The 15,942-nt window shown below is 54.4% G+C and overlaps 1 protein-coding gene across 1 annotated transcript; it reads left to right on the forward strand.

The window, feature by feature from the left end:
* Window positions 1-1,615: 1,615 nt before the first annotated feature.
* On the forward strand, window positions 1,616-11,549 carry S1PR2 (sphingosine-1-phosphate receptor 2). Its single transcript, XM_012436252.2, has 2 exons — window positions 1,616-1,668; window positions 8,313-11,549. The coding sequence occupies exon 2, from the start codon at window positions 8,355-8,357 to the stop codon at window positions 9,414-9,416; it is 1,062 nt and encodes a 353-aa protein (XP_012291675.1). The 5' UTR covers window positions 1,616-1,668; window positions 8,313-8,354; the 3' UTR covers window positions 9,417-11,549.
* The last annotated feature ends 4,393 nt before the right edge of the window (window positions 11,550-15,942 follow it).

Below are 15,942 nucleotides of genomic sequence, written 5' to 3' on the forward strand. Positions count from 1 at the left end.
GAATCCCTTGAACCTGGGAGGCGGAGGTTGCCGTGAGCTGAGATTGCACCACTGCACTTCACCCTGCGGGGGAGACAAAGTGAGACTCTGTCTCAAACAAACCAAAAAGTTTGTTGAGAGAATGAGGGGCTCCCCTATCCTGTTGTCGAGCTGCTGGTTACACACACACACACACACGTGTACACACACATGCGTACAGAAATATCTTTCAATGAAGGTGTATATCATTTGTGCAGGCAAGCACACAGAAACGCCCAGGAAAGAGTGAAAATTGGAAAACTGAATAGAAGACTGGGCCCGATGCTGCAAGGCAGGAAGAAACTGGGCCTTGCTGGTTCCCCCTATCAGAGGGGACAGCGATCTACAGAGGCAGGGTAGACTGTGGAGTGTCCCCAGTCCCCTAAGGGAGAGAGGGCAGCAGCTGAATTCTGGAGTCTTATCAAGGCAGAGATCTGCTGGGTGCAGTGGCTCACGCCTGTCATTCCACCTCTTTGGGAGGCCGAGGTGGGAGGATTGCTTGAATGCAACAGCTCAAGACTAGCCTGGGCAACACAGCAAGCCCCCATCTCTACAAAAAATTTCAAAAAACTGGCCAGACATGGTGGTATATCTGTAGTCCCAGCTACTCTGGAGGCTGAGGCAGGAGGTTGAGGCTCCGGTGAGCTATGATTGCGCCACCGCACTCTGGCCTGGATGACAGAGCAAGACCCTGTCTCAAAAAAAGAAAAGAAAAAGGGAGAGACCAATTTTGTCTTTGGGACAGGGTATTGCACTTAGTAGGAATTTCATTATTTGTTGGTTGGACATACAGTAGTCACTTTTTTTATCTTTTTTTTTTTTTTGAGGTGAAGTTTTGCTCTTATTGCCTAGGCTGGAGTGCAATGGCTCGATCTTGGCTCCTGGCAACCTCCACCTCCCGGGTTTAAGCGATTCTCCTGCCCCAGCCTCCCAAGTAGCTGGAATTACAGGCATGCGCCACCATGCTTGGCTAATTTTTGAGGGGGTTTCTCCATGTTGGCCAGGCTGGTCTTGAACTCCCAACCTCAAGTGATAGACCCGCCTCAGCCTCCCAAAATGCTGGCATTACAGGCATGAGCCACACAGCTGGGCCCACAGTAGGCACTTAATGACTAATTGCAGCGTTGACACCTAGTAGGTACTTCCAAGGCTCTTGTTGAGTAAATAAAGGTAACCTCGTGTTTTCTTCCAAGTCCAGGGTCCCAGGGGTGAGCCCAGAGTTAATCTAGAGTTGAAGATAGTTGTTTCAGGTTGAGGCCACCTGATCAGGAACACTGTGATGTCACTAGGCCAGCGTTACGTCTCGCGCGGGCCGGTTCTCACGGGTGGGGGCTGGGAGGGGCAGACCGAGAGGTGGGGGGGCGGACAAAGGGGCCCTCGGTGCAGCTCCTGCCAGTCCCCGCGTGCGCCCGGGCCAGCCGGCCGGCCACATCTGGAATTCATTGCAGCCGCAGCCGGAAAGAGGAGAGGAGGGCGGGGCGAGCGGGGGGCAGAAGCGGTGGCTTTCCCCGCCCCCACCTCTGTCCCTGGTCCCAGCCCCGGGACGCTGCCGAGCCCGGCGGGCAGCCCCAGCCCCAGCCGCGGCCGCCCCGGGGACGCAGACGCCAAGGCCCCTCCGGCCAGGGCAGGGAGCCGGGCCGGCCTAGCCAGGTGAGCGCGCGTGGGGAGGAGGAGGCAGAAAGGGCGGGCCCCGGTCCCCGCTGAAGTCTCGGGATCCGAGCTGCGGGGCCCGATTTGGGGGGCTGGGGCGCGCACGCGCCGCGCGGGTTCCTGCTGCACGGAGCGGGTGGTCACGGTGCGCCCTCTCCACGACTCCCGGCAGCCCCCACTGTCTCGGCCGCGAACCCCCAGACTCCGCTCCCCGCCTTTCTCAGCGGCAGGAAGTTGGCGCTGGGGAGAAGGCAGAATCCGAGCGCTTTCGACTGGAGTCTTTGGGAGACAGGACGCTGTGCCCGGCGACTAGGGTTTTGGGGAGCGCGTTTGGGGGAGGGGTGCAGCACCCCTCCTGGCTGACTCCGGCTATTGCGAGGGTAAAAGGAGGTGCGTGCTGGGGAGCCTTCAAGCCAAGGGGCGGGACCCCCCGGGGAGGGCGGTCGCTCTTCGGGCTTTCTGCCTCGGTTTCCCCAAGTTGTTTGCCTTCCCCAGACTCCCGCGGGGGCGTGGCTTTCTTTTGGAAGGAAAAGGAAAGTCACTGTGTGGCTCAGACGCCTCCTATTTCAATTCCGGCTCAGGGATGGGGCGTGGGTGAAGGCGTGCGTGGCGCGGACCCCGCGTGTCCCCGGGCCCGGCGGAGAATCGGAACTCGCCCCCTTCTCCGGCACGGGTTGACTCACCCGGGGATTTCCACCCCCTCCTCTGTCTCTGCCCTTGTCTGAAGCTCCGGGCACCACGCGCTGAGCCCACGGTCCCCGGCGTGGGGCCACTCGGGCAGGCGCGGAACTCGGGGTGCAGCTGCTGCTGGGATCTGGTCCCCCACCCCCAGTCTTCCCAGAATCTCGAGGCGGGACCCCTGGAGGGACGGAGAGGAATCCCTCCAGTCCAACCTGGAGACGTGGGGGTCCCGCGCCTGTGGCGGTCTGGGGTCGGGGGAGAGGAGGCGTGGCTCCAGCGCGAGCTAGTGTGGATACCGCGCATTCCTAGGCCAGATAAGGAGGCCGAGAGTGCGGGCCAGCGCGGGGGCGGGTCTTGCTGTCGTCTCCATGGAGACACGCTGGGCTTTGCCTGGTTGTTGTTGGTGGTGGTGGTGGTGGTGGTGGTGGGGCGCTGCCCAGGGACCAGAGGTGTCTCCAGGCTCCTTTGTTGTTGTTTGGGTCTGGGCTGAGCTTAGGAGCTTACACCCTTGGGAACACACTAGGGGTCTCCTTTGTTGGTTGGTTCATTCATTCATTCATTTGCCCATTCCACACGTTTTCTGAGGGCTTTCTTTGTGCCAGGCATCCCTGTAGGGGCTGATAACGGACTTGCTTCTTGGCCTTCTGCATTGACATTCTAGGTGGAAAGCCAGACAGAAAAGGAGAAATACCATGATAGTTTCTGATAGTGGCAAGTGCTGTGCAGATAATAAAACAAAATTCTGCGGTTAGGAAAGGCTCCGAGATGGCTGCTACAGTAGACTGAGAGTCAGGGGAGTCCCCTCTGAGGAAGTGACCTTTAAATAGAAACCTGAAAGATGGGGAGACAGTCATTCAAAGATTTGGGGAACGGTCAGGGGTGGTGGCTCACACTAATCCCAGCATTTTCAGAGGCCGGGGCAGGTAAATCACCTGAGATCAGGAGTTCCAAACCAACCTGGCCAACGTGGTGAAACACTCTCTCTACTAAAAATACTAGCTGGGTGTGGTGGTGCGCACCTATAATCCCAGTTACTTGGGAGGCTGAGGCAGGAGAATCGCTTGAACTCAGGAGGCAGAGGTTGCGGTGAGCTGAGATCACGCCACTCACTCCAGCCTGGGCAACACAGTGAGACTGTATCTCAAAACAACAAAAAAACAAAACAAAAGCTCTGGGGAGGGCCAGGCGAGGTGGCTCATGCCTGTAATCCCAGCACTTTGGGAGGCCAAGATGGGCGGATCTCTTGAGGTCAGGAGTTCGAGACCAGCCTGGCCAACATGGCAAAACCTTGTCTTTACTAAAAATGCAAAAAAAAAACAAAAACAAAAACAAAAAAGAACACCAGCCAAGTGTGGTGGCATGTGCCTGTATTCCCAGCTACTCAGGAGGCTGAGGCAGGTGAATTGCTTGAACCAGGGAGGCAGAGGTTGCAGTGAGCCAAGACTGTGTCATTGCACTCCATCCTGGGCAACAGAGACAGACTCCGTCTCAAAAAAAAAAAAAAAAAAAAAGATTTTGGGGAAGGGTGTGCCCCAAGAAGAATAGCAAGGGCAAAGGCTTGGAGGTAGGGGTGGGCGTGGCATGGAGGAAGCTTCGAGTGGTTGGAGTGGAATGGCTCTGGGGGAGAGTGGGAGGAGGCTTTGTGGGCAGGGGCCATGCTACTTGGGGTATAGGGAGCCATGGAAGAATTTGGAGTCATGGGGTGACATGGAGTTATAAGGTTTTTTTTATTTTTATTTTTGGAGTTACAAGTTTAAAAGCTCCCCCTGGCTGCTTGGTGGGGAACGGCAGGGTAGGGGATCCTGACAGCCACAGGGAAACCAAAAGGTAGGCTGGCTGCCAGGCACGGTGGCTCACACCTGTAATCCGAGCACTTTGGGAGGCTGAGATGGGCGGGTCGCCTCGAGATCAGCCTGACCAACATGGAGAAACTTGTCTCTCCTAAAAATACAAAGTTAGCCTGGCATGGTGGCACATGCGAAAATCGCTTGAACCTGGGAGGCAGAGGTTGCGGTGAGCCGAGATGGCGCCACTGTACTCCAGCCTGGGTGACAGAGCGAAACTCTTCTGGGGGACCAGGGGGAAACTGTAACCACAGGGCCTGCCTCTCTGGAACTGGGGAGGGGGTGGAGAGGAGCTCGGAAGCCACTGAGGCTTCCTCTAGCCTTCCCCTCTCCTAATCTCCAGCCAAACACTCGTCTGAGTCTATCTCTCTTCCCTTCCTTCCAAAGCCAGTCGCTTGTCCCTCCTGTTCCATTTGAGTCAGGATGGCCTTGGTAAAGGTGACCAGGAGACAGGCCCTGTCTCCTTCTCAAAACCTGGTAGTCTGACACAGGGAAGGGACACAGGCCAGGCCACCATCCACCTAGAGGGTGACTCTTCCGCCAGCTCCAACCTCAGCGCCTGCTTCCTCTTTCTGGGAAGTGTCAACCGCCTAAGTACTTGCCTCAGTAAAGTCCTAGTGGTTAAAATGAGGCTTGGATAGAATGTGACCTCCGTTTCCCCTTCTCTAGGAGAGCTGCTTCTCCCTCTGGATGCCTTAGCCTCCTGGGGCTGCATAAGGTGAGAGTGCAGCACCCCTAGTTTTCCTCTCAGGGAAGAAGACAGACTTTTAGGTCAGTCCCTGGGGTGTAAGAGCTGAACACATTTATTTGTTTTGAGACAGAGTCCTGCTCTGTTGCCCAGGCTGGAGTGCAGTGGCATGATCTCAGCTCACTGCAACCTCTGCCTCCCGGCTTTAAGCAATTATCCTGCCTGAGTCTCCCGAGTAGCTGGAATTACAGGCGTGCACCACCATGTCTGGCTTTTTTTTTTTTTTTTTTTTAATATATATATATATATTTTTTTTTAGTAGAGGCGGGGGGGTTTCACCATGTTAGCCAGGCTGGTCTCGAATTCATGACCTCGGGTGATCTGCCCACCTCGGCCTCCCAGAGTGCTGGGATTACAGCCGTGAGCCACCGCGCCCGGCCTGAATACATTTCTTATTTCTCCAGGAAGCCGCAGTAAATCTTTTGGTGAGCGGCAGAGGCAGCGGCTGCACTGGCGAGTGTGCTTCCCAGGCCTGCAAAGGGACCTTGATTCTCACTTATGAACTCCAGGAGGGGCTCAGCCCGCCAGGGCAGCCTGGGGGCGTCTGGGCGGGGTGACCCAGCGGTCAGGCCCAGTTCAAACTGCCCCTAGGGACGTCCACACAGCATTAACTCTATCCTTGGAAAGCGCCGAGCTCCCGTTGCCTTTAAAGGACCCCATAAGTAGGGCTGGCCGTAGAGCGCCCTCAACTGGACCAATCAGAGGCCGAAGATGGAAAGCACGGGCCAATAGGCAAGTCGCTCAGTGCCCTGGGATTGAAAATGAGCCAATCAGGGCGTGGGCTGTTTCCGGTCCGACGGCCGCGGCTGATCTGGCTGCAGTCTTGGCGCAAGCCTGCCTGGGCCTGGCTGCAGCGTGCAGAGGGCATCAAGATGCCCGGGGCTACGTCCAGCAAGGGAACAAGGGGCCTCTGTGTGGCGATCTGGGAGGGGCAGCAGTCCCCGGGGACGTGCACAAGCTCTTGTCTGTTCCCAAACTAGGACGGATGTCCCTCCGCCCTTGGGAGAGCAGCTGCCTCTGTCCAGCCAGGGGCCAGAATGCCCCTTGGAGGGGGCGACCAGGGACTGCGATGGCTGGGTGACTCCGGAAGCCCCCATCACTCCTGGGCTCAGGAAAACTGGCCTAACCAGAATTTTCTGGAAGGGTGCACATACTCCTTGCCAGATGTGTTTCTAGGGACCTGGGGAGGACTCCCCCATTCTCTCCGCTCCCTGCCATTTGGCTACGGGCTGGAACTTCCTCCCTCTCCCTTCATGAAAGGCGGCTCTTCTGACGCCCCCCAACCCAACCCCCAAGCTGGGGGAAGGCCATGGTGTCTGCCTCTCATCCTCTCTGGCCAAAAGCGCCTCTTCCCGCCCTTTCCCTGCCCCTCCCCCCACAGCTCAGTTTTCCTTGGTGGTGGTGGTGGGGGTGACTCAGGCTTTCATGGAACAAATGTCTTACCCCCTCCGAGCGAGGCTGCACGCCCCTTCACGGCTCACATGACTTCAGCAAATCTGCCCCATCCTCCCAGCCAGGACCTCACAGTTTGGGTCTCTCCCATCTTAACTCTCCCCTCCCCGCACCCCCATCTGGCCTTCCTCACACCGGATGTGACTGCAGAGTGAGGACTCCGCCCTCTTTGTTCGGGAGGCCTCACATCTGGATTTCATCCTGGCTGGGGAGGGGGTGCCAGGGCCCTGCCCATCCTCATGGGACCTTCTGTCCCAGGGCAGAGCAAGATGGTGCTGATGAGAACAGGCTGTTGGAGATTGCGCCTGGTTGGCTTACATCCCTTCTCTTCCCAAAGGATTGGAGGGAAGAGGGGAACTAATAACATTAGCCAGTATTTGTTGAGTGCTTACTATGAGCTAAACGTGCCTCATGCGTCATTTAAAAGGATTTTCCCAACACCCCACAAAGTGGGCTTTCTTCTCTCCATTGCACAGACGAGGACATTCAGGCTGACACAGCGTCTAGGGACTTGGCCAGTGTTTCAGAGGTGAAATGGGAGCAAACTCTGGATTGCTTCCGAGGTCTCTGTCCTTGAAGATGCTGTGACCTCTGGGATGTTTGAACCTCAGGGCCGCCCTGGTGTCTCCCCAAGACCTTATCTTGGGAGCACCTGTGGCCTCAAGGCTTAGACTCAGCCTGAAATCCAGGGTTAGTGGGTGGTAATGAATGAGCAGGGGTAGGAGCTATCAGTGGTGACCCAGGTCAGCGTGAGGCCCCAGGTGCCTGTGTGTTCCAGAAAAGAGATCATCCAGGCCCTACCTAGGGCTTGCTCTCTGGGTAGCTGGGCAAGGTTTCTGGAAGTCCACATATTTTTCTTTTATCTTTTTTTTTTTTTTGAGACGGAGTTTCGCTTTTGTTGCCCAGGCTGGAGTGCAATGGCCTGATCTCGGCTCAATGCAGCCTCCACCTCCCGGGTTCAAGCAATGCTCCTGCCTCAGCCTCCTGAGTAGCTGGAATTATAGGCATGCGCCACCATGCCCAGCTAATTTTTGTATTTTTAGTAGAGACTGGGTTTCACCATGTTGGCCAGGCTGGTCTCGAACTCCTGACCTCGTGATCCACCCACCTTGGGCTCCCAAAGTGCTGGAATTACAGGCGGGAGCCATCGCGCCCGGTCCCACATTATATTTTTCATGCAATTTGGGGCAACTTCTGTCCCTTTGAAAACGTGTAGCTACTCGGGAGGCTGAGGCGGGAGGATCACTTGAGGCCACGAGTTGAGTCAACTGTGAGCTATGATCATGCCACTGCACTCCAGCCTGGGTGACAGAGCAAGACCCTATCTCTAGAAAATAATAATGAAAATTAAAATAGGCAAGGCGTCATGGCTCATGCCTGTAATCTCATTGCTTTGAGAAGCCAAGGAGAATTGCCTGAGGCCAGGGGTTCAGGACCAGCCTGGACAACACAGCGAGACCCAATCACTAAAAACACAAAAATCAGCTAAGTGTGGTGGCATGTGCTTGTAGCTGAAGCTGAGGTGGGAGGCTGAGGTGAGAGGATCATTTGATCCCAGGAGTTTAAGGCTGCAGGTAGCTATGACTGTGCCACAGCACTCCAGCCTCAATGACAGAGCAAGACCTTGTCTCGAAAAAATAGATAAATAGAATAAATAAGAAAGCGTGTAGCCTAGGGCTTACAGAGGCTGCAGAGCCAGTCTCTCTGGCCCTGCCGCCAGTTAGATTTGAGACTTTAGGAAAGTGAATTAACTTCCCTGGCTTTCCTGTCTGTAAGTGGGGATGATGATGATTCTGAATTTCTGTGGCCATGCTGTGAGGATTAACAGAATGGGAAACTGAGTCTCAGCCCATCCGAGGCCAGAGCCCAGGGACAGCCACAACTCTGACCTGTTGTCTGTCTGTCTGTCTTCTCTGCAGTTCTGACAGCCCCATGGCCCCAGCGGGCCTCTGAGCCCCACCATGGGCAGCTTGTACTCGGAGTACCTGAACCCCAACAAGGTCCAGGAACACTATAATTACACCAAGGAGACGCTGGAAACGCAGCAGACGAGCTCCCGCCAGGTGGCCTCGGCCTTCATCGTCATCCTCTGTTGTGCCATCGTGGTGGAAAACCTGCTGGTGCTCATCGCGGTGGCCCGTAACAGCAAGTTCCACTCGGCCATGTACCTGTTCCTGGGGAACCTGGCTGCCTCCGATCTGCTGGCGGGCGTGGCCTTCGTAGCCAATACCCTGCTCTCCGGCTCTGTCACACTGAGGCTGACGCCTGTGCAGTGGTTTGCGCGGGAGGGCTCCGCTTTCATCACGCTCTCCGCCTCCGTCTTCAGCCTCCTGGCCATCGCCATCGAGCGCCACGTGGCCATTGCCAAGGTCAAGCTGTACGGCAGTGACAAGAGCTGCCGCATGCTGCTGCTCATCGGGGCCTCATGGCTCATCTCGCTGGTCCTCGGTGGCCTGCCCATCCTTGGCTGGAACTGCCTGGGCCACCTCGAGGCCTGCTCCACTGTCCTGCCTCTCTACGCCAAGCATTACGTGCTGTGCGTGGTGACCATCTTCTCCATCATTCTGTTGGCCATCGTGGCGCTGTATGTGCGCATCTACTGCGTGGTCCGCTCAAGCCACGCTGACGTGGCCGGCCCACAGACGCTAGCCCTGCTCAAGACAGTCACCATCGTGCTGGGCGTCTTTATCGTCTGCTGGCTGCCTGCCTTCAGCATCCTCCTCCTGGACTATGCCTGTCCCATCCGCTCCTGCACAATCCTCTATAAAGCCCACTACTTTTTCGCCTTCGCCACCCTGAATTCGCTGCTCAACCCCGTCATCTACACGTGGCGCAGCCGGGACCTTCGGCGGGAGGTGCTTCGGCCACTGCAGTGCTGGCGGCGGGGGGCAGGGGTGCAAGGACGTAGGCGGGCCGGGACCCCAGGACACCGCCTCCTGCCACTCCGCAGCTCCAGCTCCCTGGAGAGAGGCATGCAGATGCCCACATCGCCCACGTTTCTGGAGGGCAACACGGGGGTCTGAGGGGCGGGTGGAACAACAACCAGGCCAGGGCACAGAGGGGTTCATGGAGAGGCCACTGGGTGACCCCAGACGGAGACGAGGGGCTGCTGAGCCAGATGCCCAACCCCACAGACCTGGGTGATGTTACAAGTATTTCACACCTGGAAAGGCCAGATAAGGCACTCACTAGTCACATATCAGTGAGGTCCTGAAGGCCAGTGTGGTGGCAAATGTGACTCCTTTAGAACTGGATCCTGGGGAGGCCAGGGCAGGGCACCTGTGAAGAGCTAGGGTGACGGCAGGTAGACTTTAGGGGAGCTCAGGGCAGGAGCACTTTACTATCTGGTACAAATGATTTCTCCTTTCTTTTCTCCTTCCTTCCTTCCTTCCTTCCTTCTTCCCTCCCTCCCTCCCTCCCTCTCTCTCTCTCTCTTTCTTTCTTATCTTGCTATGTTGCCCAGGCTGGAACTCAGCGGAGAGGTCTCAGCTCACTGCAACCTCTGCCTCCCGGGTTCAAGCGATTCTTCTGCCTCCGCTTCCCAAGTAGCTGGGATTACAGGCACCCGCCACCATGCCCAGCAAATTTTTTTTTGTATTTTTAATAGAGACAGGGTTTCACCATGTTGGCCAGGCTGGTCTCAAACTCCTGACCTCGTGATCTGCCTGCCTTGGCCTGCCAGAGTGCTGGGATTACAGGCATGAGCCACCACGCCTGGGGGTACAAAGAATTACCACGTTTTCCTTTCTGGCCCCCAGCCCTGCACTGATGTCTCCTCTTCGAATGTATCCCTCCTGTCACCTTCTCTGGGTAATTTCATGCCACTTCAGAACCACTGTCCCGAAGAGCCAGAGGCCTTCTCTCTGACCCTCCGCAGCCCAAATCCACAGCTTCCCCAAATTTCATCAGCTTCCATTTCGGACTTCTTCCCTTCTCTCTAAGTCTCAGAAACCACAGCTAGAAGTGGAAAGGGGATGGCAGCTGAGGCCCATTCCTCATTCTCAGACCTCATTGGTCGATTGCACTATTTGGGGCACAGAGGAATCACCAAAGATGGGAAAATCAGTTTGGGGGTGCTGTGGAGGGCTTTGGGACTTTGATGTGGGGCAGGGTGCAACTTGAGAAAATTCTGAGGGGTCAATGTTTGCACAGACATCCCCCTTTGAAAAACAGCCACCCTTAAGCTATTCTCAGCTCCACACCTGCAGCCTCAGCTGAAGTAGCCGGTCTCCCAAGCAAGGCAGAGTGAAGTCTTGAGCCTGAACCCCGCTGTGTCTTCTTTCGAGATTTTTTTTTTGAGACAGTTTCAAGATTTTTGTTTTGTTTTGTTTATTTGAGACAGAATCTCACTGTTGCCCAGGCTAGAGTGTAACGGCACGATCTCAGCTCACTGCAACCTCTGCCTCCCAGGTTCAGGCAATTCTCCTGCCTCAACCTCCTGAATACCTGGGACTACAGGCGCCTGTCACCACACATGGCTAATTATTGTATTTTTAGTAGAAACAGGGTTTCACTATGTTGGCCAGGCTGGTCTCAGACTCCTGACCTCAAGTGATCCGCCCGCCTCAGCCTCCCAAAGTGCTGGGATTACAGACGTTAGCCACCACGCCCAACCTTCTTCTTTCAAGTTATATTGAATGGAGCATGGGAGTGGTGGTGGCTAGGGACATTTGCTGGGACACTCTCCCCTAATCTGCCCCGAAGGACTTCACTAAACCCTGTGGATAATGGAAGGTTTGTTACGGTACAAACGTATATTTATGTGTGTCTGTGTGTGTGCATAGGTGTGATGTTTGACCCCCTCTCCCCATCACGTTTCCCCTGGAATGAATGCTGTCGGGTCTTCTCAAGTTCGTGTTGAAGCTGCCAAAGTCAGGGGGGATCTGGTCCTGCCCAAACCCCTTTGGAATTGCTGGCCCATCCCCCTGCAGAAGAGCTGGGGTGCAGCTCACCTTGCGGGAAGAAAACCTCATGCCTCAAAGTAATTTCTTGTGAATGCAAAGGCTGGGGGAGCAGGTCTTTGGGGGGCAAGGAGCCAGTCAGGGGCTTGTCTCCCCTCATAGAGCTCCCCAGACGCACCCCCGTACCCCAATGCCTGAGAACCAGATCTAGGCTGAGAACCAGATCTAGGCTAATAAACGGTTCAGTTTCTCTTTCTGGTGGTTGGTGTGTCTTTTCAGGCTTAAGGGAACAATTTCTCCCAGGAGTGCCCCATGGCTGGGCTGGATGGAATGGGAAGGGGGTGGCTGCCCGGGTAACTCATTCGTTGCCAACCTTCCCTTTCTGTGCCCCCGACACCCTTAACGCAGCCTGAGCCAGGAGAAAACAGAGGTCAACCGGGATCTTTCCCAGGGGCTGCTCTCTTGCCCCTCCCGGGAATTAACTAGACCTGGGATCTCCCTGCTTTCCCTGAAAGAGGCAGCCTGGCGGCTGGTGGGAGGCTCCTTCTTCCTCCCAATTTTATGTGCCTACTAAGGGAGCTGGAGAGATGGTTTGAGGGGGATGCAAACAACCCAGATACCCACCCTGAGACTCAGTGTTCCCAAAAGTAATGGCTGATCTTCACCAAGCACTTTCTAGGCATGAAGACCTGACTGCTCAGGAGGTGGAAGTTATTATAAACTCTTATGGAGGTGTGAGTTCAGAGACATCAAGCAAACTGCTCAGAGTCACACAGCGCTAATTGGGGCAACACCTGTCTGGATTTGAACCCAAGCAGGTGACTCCAGAGCACACTAGACCTACCACTGGGATAGAGAGAGGCCACTCAGCCGAGTGTGGTGGCTCATGCCTATTATCCCAGCACTTTGGGAGGCTGAGGTGGGCGGATCACTTTAGGTCAGGAGTTTGAGATCAGCCTGGCCAACATGGTGAAACCTCGTCGCTGCAAAAAATACAAAAATTAGCTGGGTGTGGTGGTGGGTGCCTGTAGTCCCAGCTATTTGGGAGACTGAGCAGGAGAATCGCTTGAACCTGGGAGGTTGAGCTGGGATTGCGCCACTGCACTCCAGTCTGGGTGACAGAGCCAGACTCTGCCTCAAAAAAAAAAAGGGAGAGAGAGAGAGGCCACTCAGCCCCCTCTTTGCAATGGAAGGAGGAGCCACGAGGTTCATCAGGAACCAGGAGAAGCCAAGATGGGATGCAGCTGGTGGCGGGTCCCCGAGTGGCTCCCTACACTCTTTTGTCTGCAGGCAGATGGCTCAGTGGCTCCTTTGAAGACAGGTCTGGAGTTTTTTTTTTTTTTTTTTGAGACAGGGTCTTGCTCTGTCACATAGGCTGTAGTGCAGTTGGTGCCATCATGGCTTACTTCAGCCTCCGAAGTAGCTGGGACCACAGACGGGCACCACCATGCCTGGCTAATTTTTATGTATATATATTTTTGTTTTGTTTTGTTTTGTTTGTTTGTTTGTTTTTTGTATCTAGAGGGGTCTCTAACTCCTGGGCTCAAGCGATCCTCTCACCTCCACCTTGGTCTCCCAGAATGCTGGGATTTCAGGCATGAACCCTTTGGTGGAGGACCCTAGGCCCCCAAGCTGGAGCCCTACACAGCAACACCAGCTCAAAGACTAGGACGGCCAGTGGGAGAGAAGGCAGATGGCAGAGGCTGAGGGCCTGCAACCCCCATCGGAATTCCCCTTCTCTAGCAGTTGAGAAAACAACCTCTGTTTGGAAACCTGAACCCTTGATGGGACGGAGGGGGGGCGGGGGGGGGGGAAAGAGGCACAGGCCAGGCCAGGGCCAGTAGATTTTCCTCAAGTACCCACAGGCTTCTCCATTTCTGCCTTCAGTACTCTGCTCAAATGCCACCTCCTCAGAGAGGTCCTCCCTGGCCACCCCCTCTTATCGCCTGGCGGTATAGTATTACGTTGGTGCAAAAGTCATTGCGGTTTTTGCCATTACTTTTAATGGCAAAAAACAGTAACTTTTTTTTTTTTTGAGACAGAGTTTCACTCCTCTCGCCCAGGCTGGAGTGCAACAGCGCCATCTCAGCTCACCACAACCTCCGCCTCCCAGGTTCAAGTGCTTCTCCTGCCTCAGCCTCCCAAACAGCTGGGATTAAAGGCACCTGCCACCACTCCTGGTTAATTTTATTTTATTTTTTATTTTTATTTTTTTTTTGAGACGGAGTTTCGCTCTTGTTACCCAGGCTGGAGTGCAATGGCGTGATCTCAGCTCACCGCAACCGCCGCCTCCTGGGTTCAGGCAATTCTCCTGCCTCAGCCTCCTGAGTAGCTGGGATTACAGGCACGCGTCACCATGCCCAGCTAATTTTTTTTGTATTTTTAGTAGAGACGGGGTTTCATCATGTTGACCAGGATGGTCTCGATCTCTTGACCTCGTGATCCACCCGCCTCGGCCTCCCAAAGTGCTGGGATGACAGGCGTGAGCCACTGCACCCGGCCAATTTTATATTTTTAGTAGAAATGAGGTTTCTCCATGTTGGTCACGTTGGTCTCGAACTCCAACCTCAGGTGATCTGCCTGCCTCAGCCTCCCAAAGTACTGGGATTACAGGCACGAGCCACCACACCCGGAGAAAAAACCAGTCACTTTTAATGGCAAAAACCACAATGACTTTAGCACCAACCTAATATAAATCAATTTATCTGTTTCTACCTTCATTAAAATACAGGCACCATGAAGATAAGACTGCACCTGCCTTGTTTACTAATGGATCTCTAGCATTTTTTATTTTTAAGACAAGGTCTCACTCTGTTACCCAGAGGCTGGAGTGCAGTGGTGCAATCACAGCTCACTACAGCGTCAACCTTCTGGGCTCAGGTGATCCTTCCACCTCAGCCTTCCTAGTAGCTGGGACTATAGGCTTGCTAATTTTCTTTTTTTGTAGACACAGGGTTCTGCCATGTTGCCCAGGCTGGTCTTGAACTCCTGGGTTTAAGAGATCCACCCGCCTCAACCTCCCAAAGTGCTGAGATTAGAAATTAAGGTGTGAGCCACCACCTTGCCTGGCTATCTATAGCTCTCTCACATTTTTTTTTTTTTTTTTTTTTTTTTGATACAGGGTCTGGCTCTGTCACGCAGACTGGAGAGCAGTGGCATAATCACAGCTTACTGCAGCCTTGACGTCCTGGGCTCAAGCCATCCTCCTACCTCAGTCTCCCAAGTAGGTGGAACTACAGGCATGTGCCAACACTCTGGGCTAGTTTTTTGTTTTTTTTTGAGATGGGCTCTCGTTCAGTCGTCTAGGCTGGAGTGCAGTGGCGCAATCTTGGGTCACTGCAAACTCCACCTCTCAGGTTCAAGTGATTCTCCTCCCTCAGCCTCTGAGTAGCTGGGACTACAGGCACATGCCACCATGCCCAGCTAATTTTTGTATTTTTAGTAGAGACGGGGTTTCACCATATTGTCCAGGCTGGTCTCAAACTCCTGATTTTGTGATCCACCTGGCCTCCCAAAGTGCTGGGATTACAGGTGTGAGTCACTGTGGCCAGACACTTTTTTTTTTTTTTTTTTGAGACAGAGTCTTGCTCCATTGCAAGGTGCCAGGCTGGAATGCAGTGGTGCGATCTCAGCTCACTGCAACCTCCGCCTCCCAAGTTCAAGCAATTCTCCTGCCTCAGTCGCCTGAGTGGCTGGGACTACAGGCGTGCGCCACCACGCCCAGCTAATTTTTTTTTGCATTTTTAGTAGAGATGGGGTTTCACCATGTTGGCCAAGATGGTCTCGATCTCTTGACCTCGTGATCCGCCGGCCTCAGCCTCCCAAAGTGCTGATATTACAGGCATGAGCCACTGTGCCCAGCCCCAGCTACTTTTTGTATTTTTTTGTAGCGACAGGGTTTCACTGTATTGCTCAGGCTGATCTGACTCCTGGCCTTGAGTGCTCTCCCACCGTAGCCTCCCAGAGTGTTGTGATTACGGGCATGAGCCACCGCACCCAGCTATCTCTAGCATCTTAAACATTACTTGGCATGTTCCCACCCCAGGGCCTTTGCACCTGCTGTTCCCTCTGCCTGGAATGCCTACACACAGTAGGTGCTCAATAAATGTTTGTGGAATAAATAAAGCAAAAGCAAATGATGGTCATTTTAGTGAGTGTTAAGTGCTAGGAAGAAAATAGAATAGGGCCAGGCATGGTGGTTCACACTTGTAATCCCAGCACTTTGGGAGGCCGAGGCAGGAGGATCACCTGAGGTCAGGAGTTTGAAACCAGCCTGGCCAGCATGGTGAAACCCTGTCTCTACTAAAAATAGAAAATTAGCTGGGCGTGGTGGCGGGTGCCTGTAATCACAGCTACTTGGGAGGCTGAGGCTGGAAAATTGCTTGAACCTGGGAGGCAGAAGTTGCAGTGAGCCGAGATCGCACCATTGCACTCCGGCCTGGGCAAAAAGAGCAAAACTCCGTCTCAAAAAACAAAAGAAAGAAAGAAAAGAAAAGAAAATAGGGCCAGGCATGGTGGCTCATGCCTGTAATCGTAGCCCTTTTGGAGGCCAAGGCAGGAGAATCACTTGGGTCCAGGAGTTTGAGATGAGCCTGGGCAACACAGTGAGACCCCATCTCTAAAAATAAGTAAATACATAATTACCCTG

The sequence above is a fragment of the Aotus nancymaae genome, unplaced genomic scaffold (genome assembly GCF_030222135.1).
Source record: "Aotus nancymaae isolate 86718 unplaced genomic scaffold, 86718_ANA_hifiasm-v0.15.2.pri h1tg000028l, whole genome shotgun sequence".
Lineage (NCBI taxonomy): Eukaryota > Metazoa > Chordata > Mammalia > Primates > Aotidae > Aotus > Aotus nancymaae.

Bases quoted from the DNA above. Each gene is read 5' to 3' on its own strand.
- S1PR2 (XM_012436252.2), top strand. From the start codon at position 8,355: ATGGGCAGCTTGTACTCGGAGTACCTGAACCCCAACAAGGTCCAGGAA.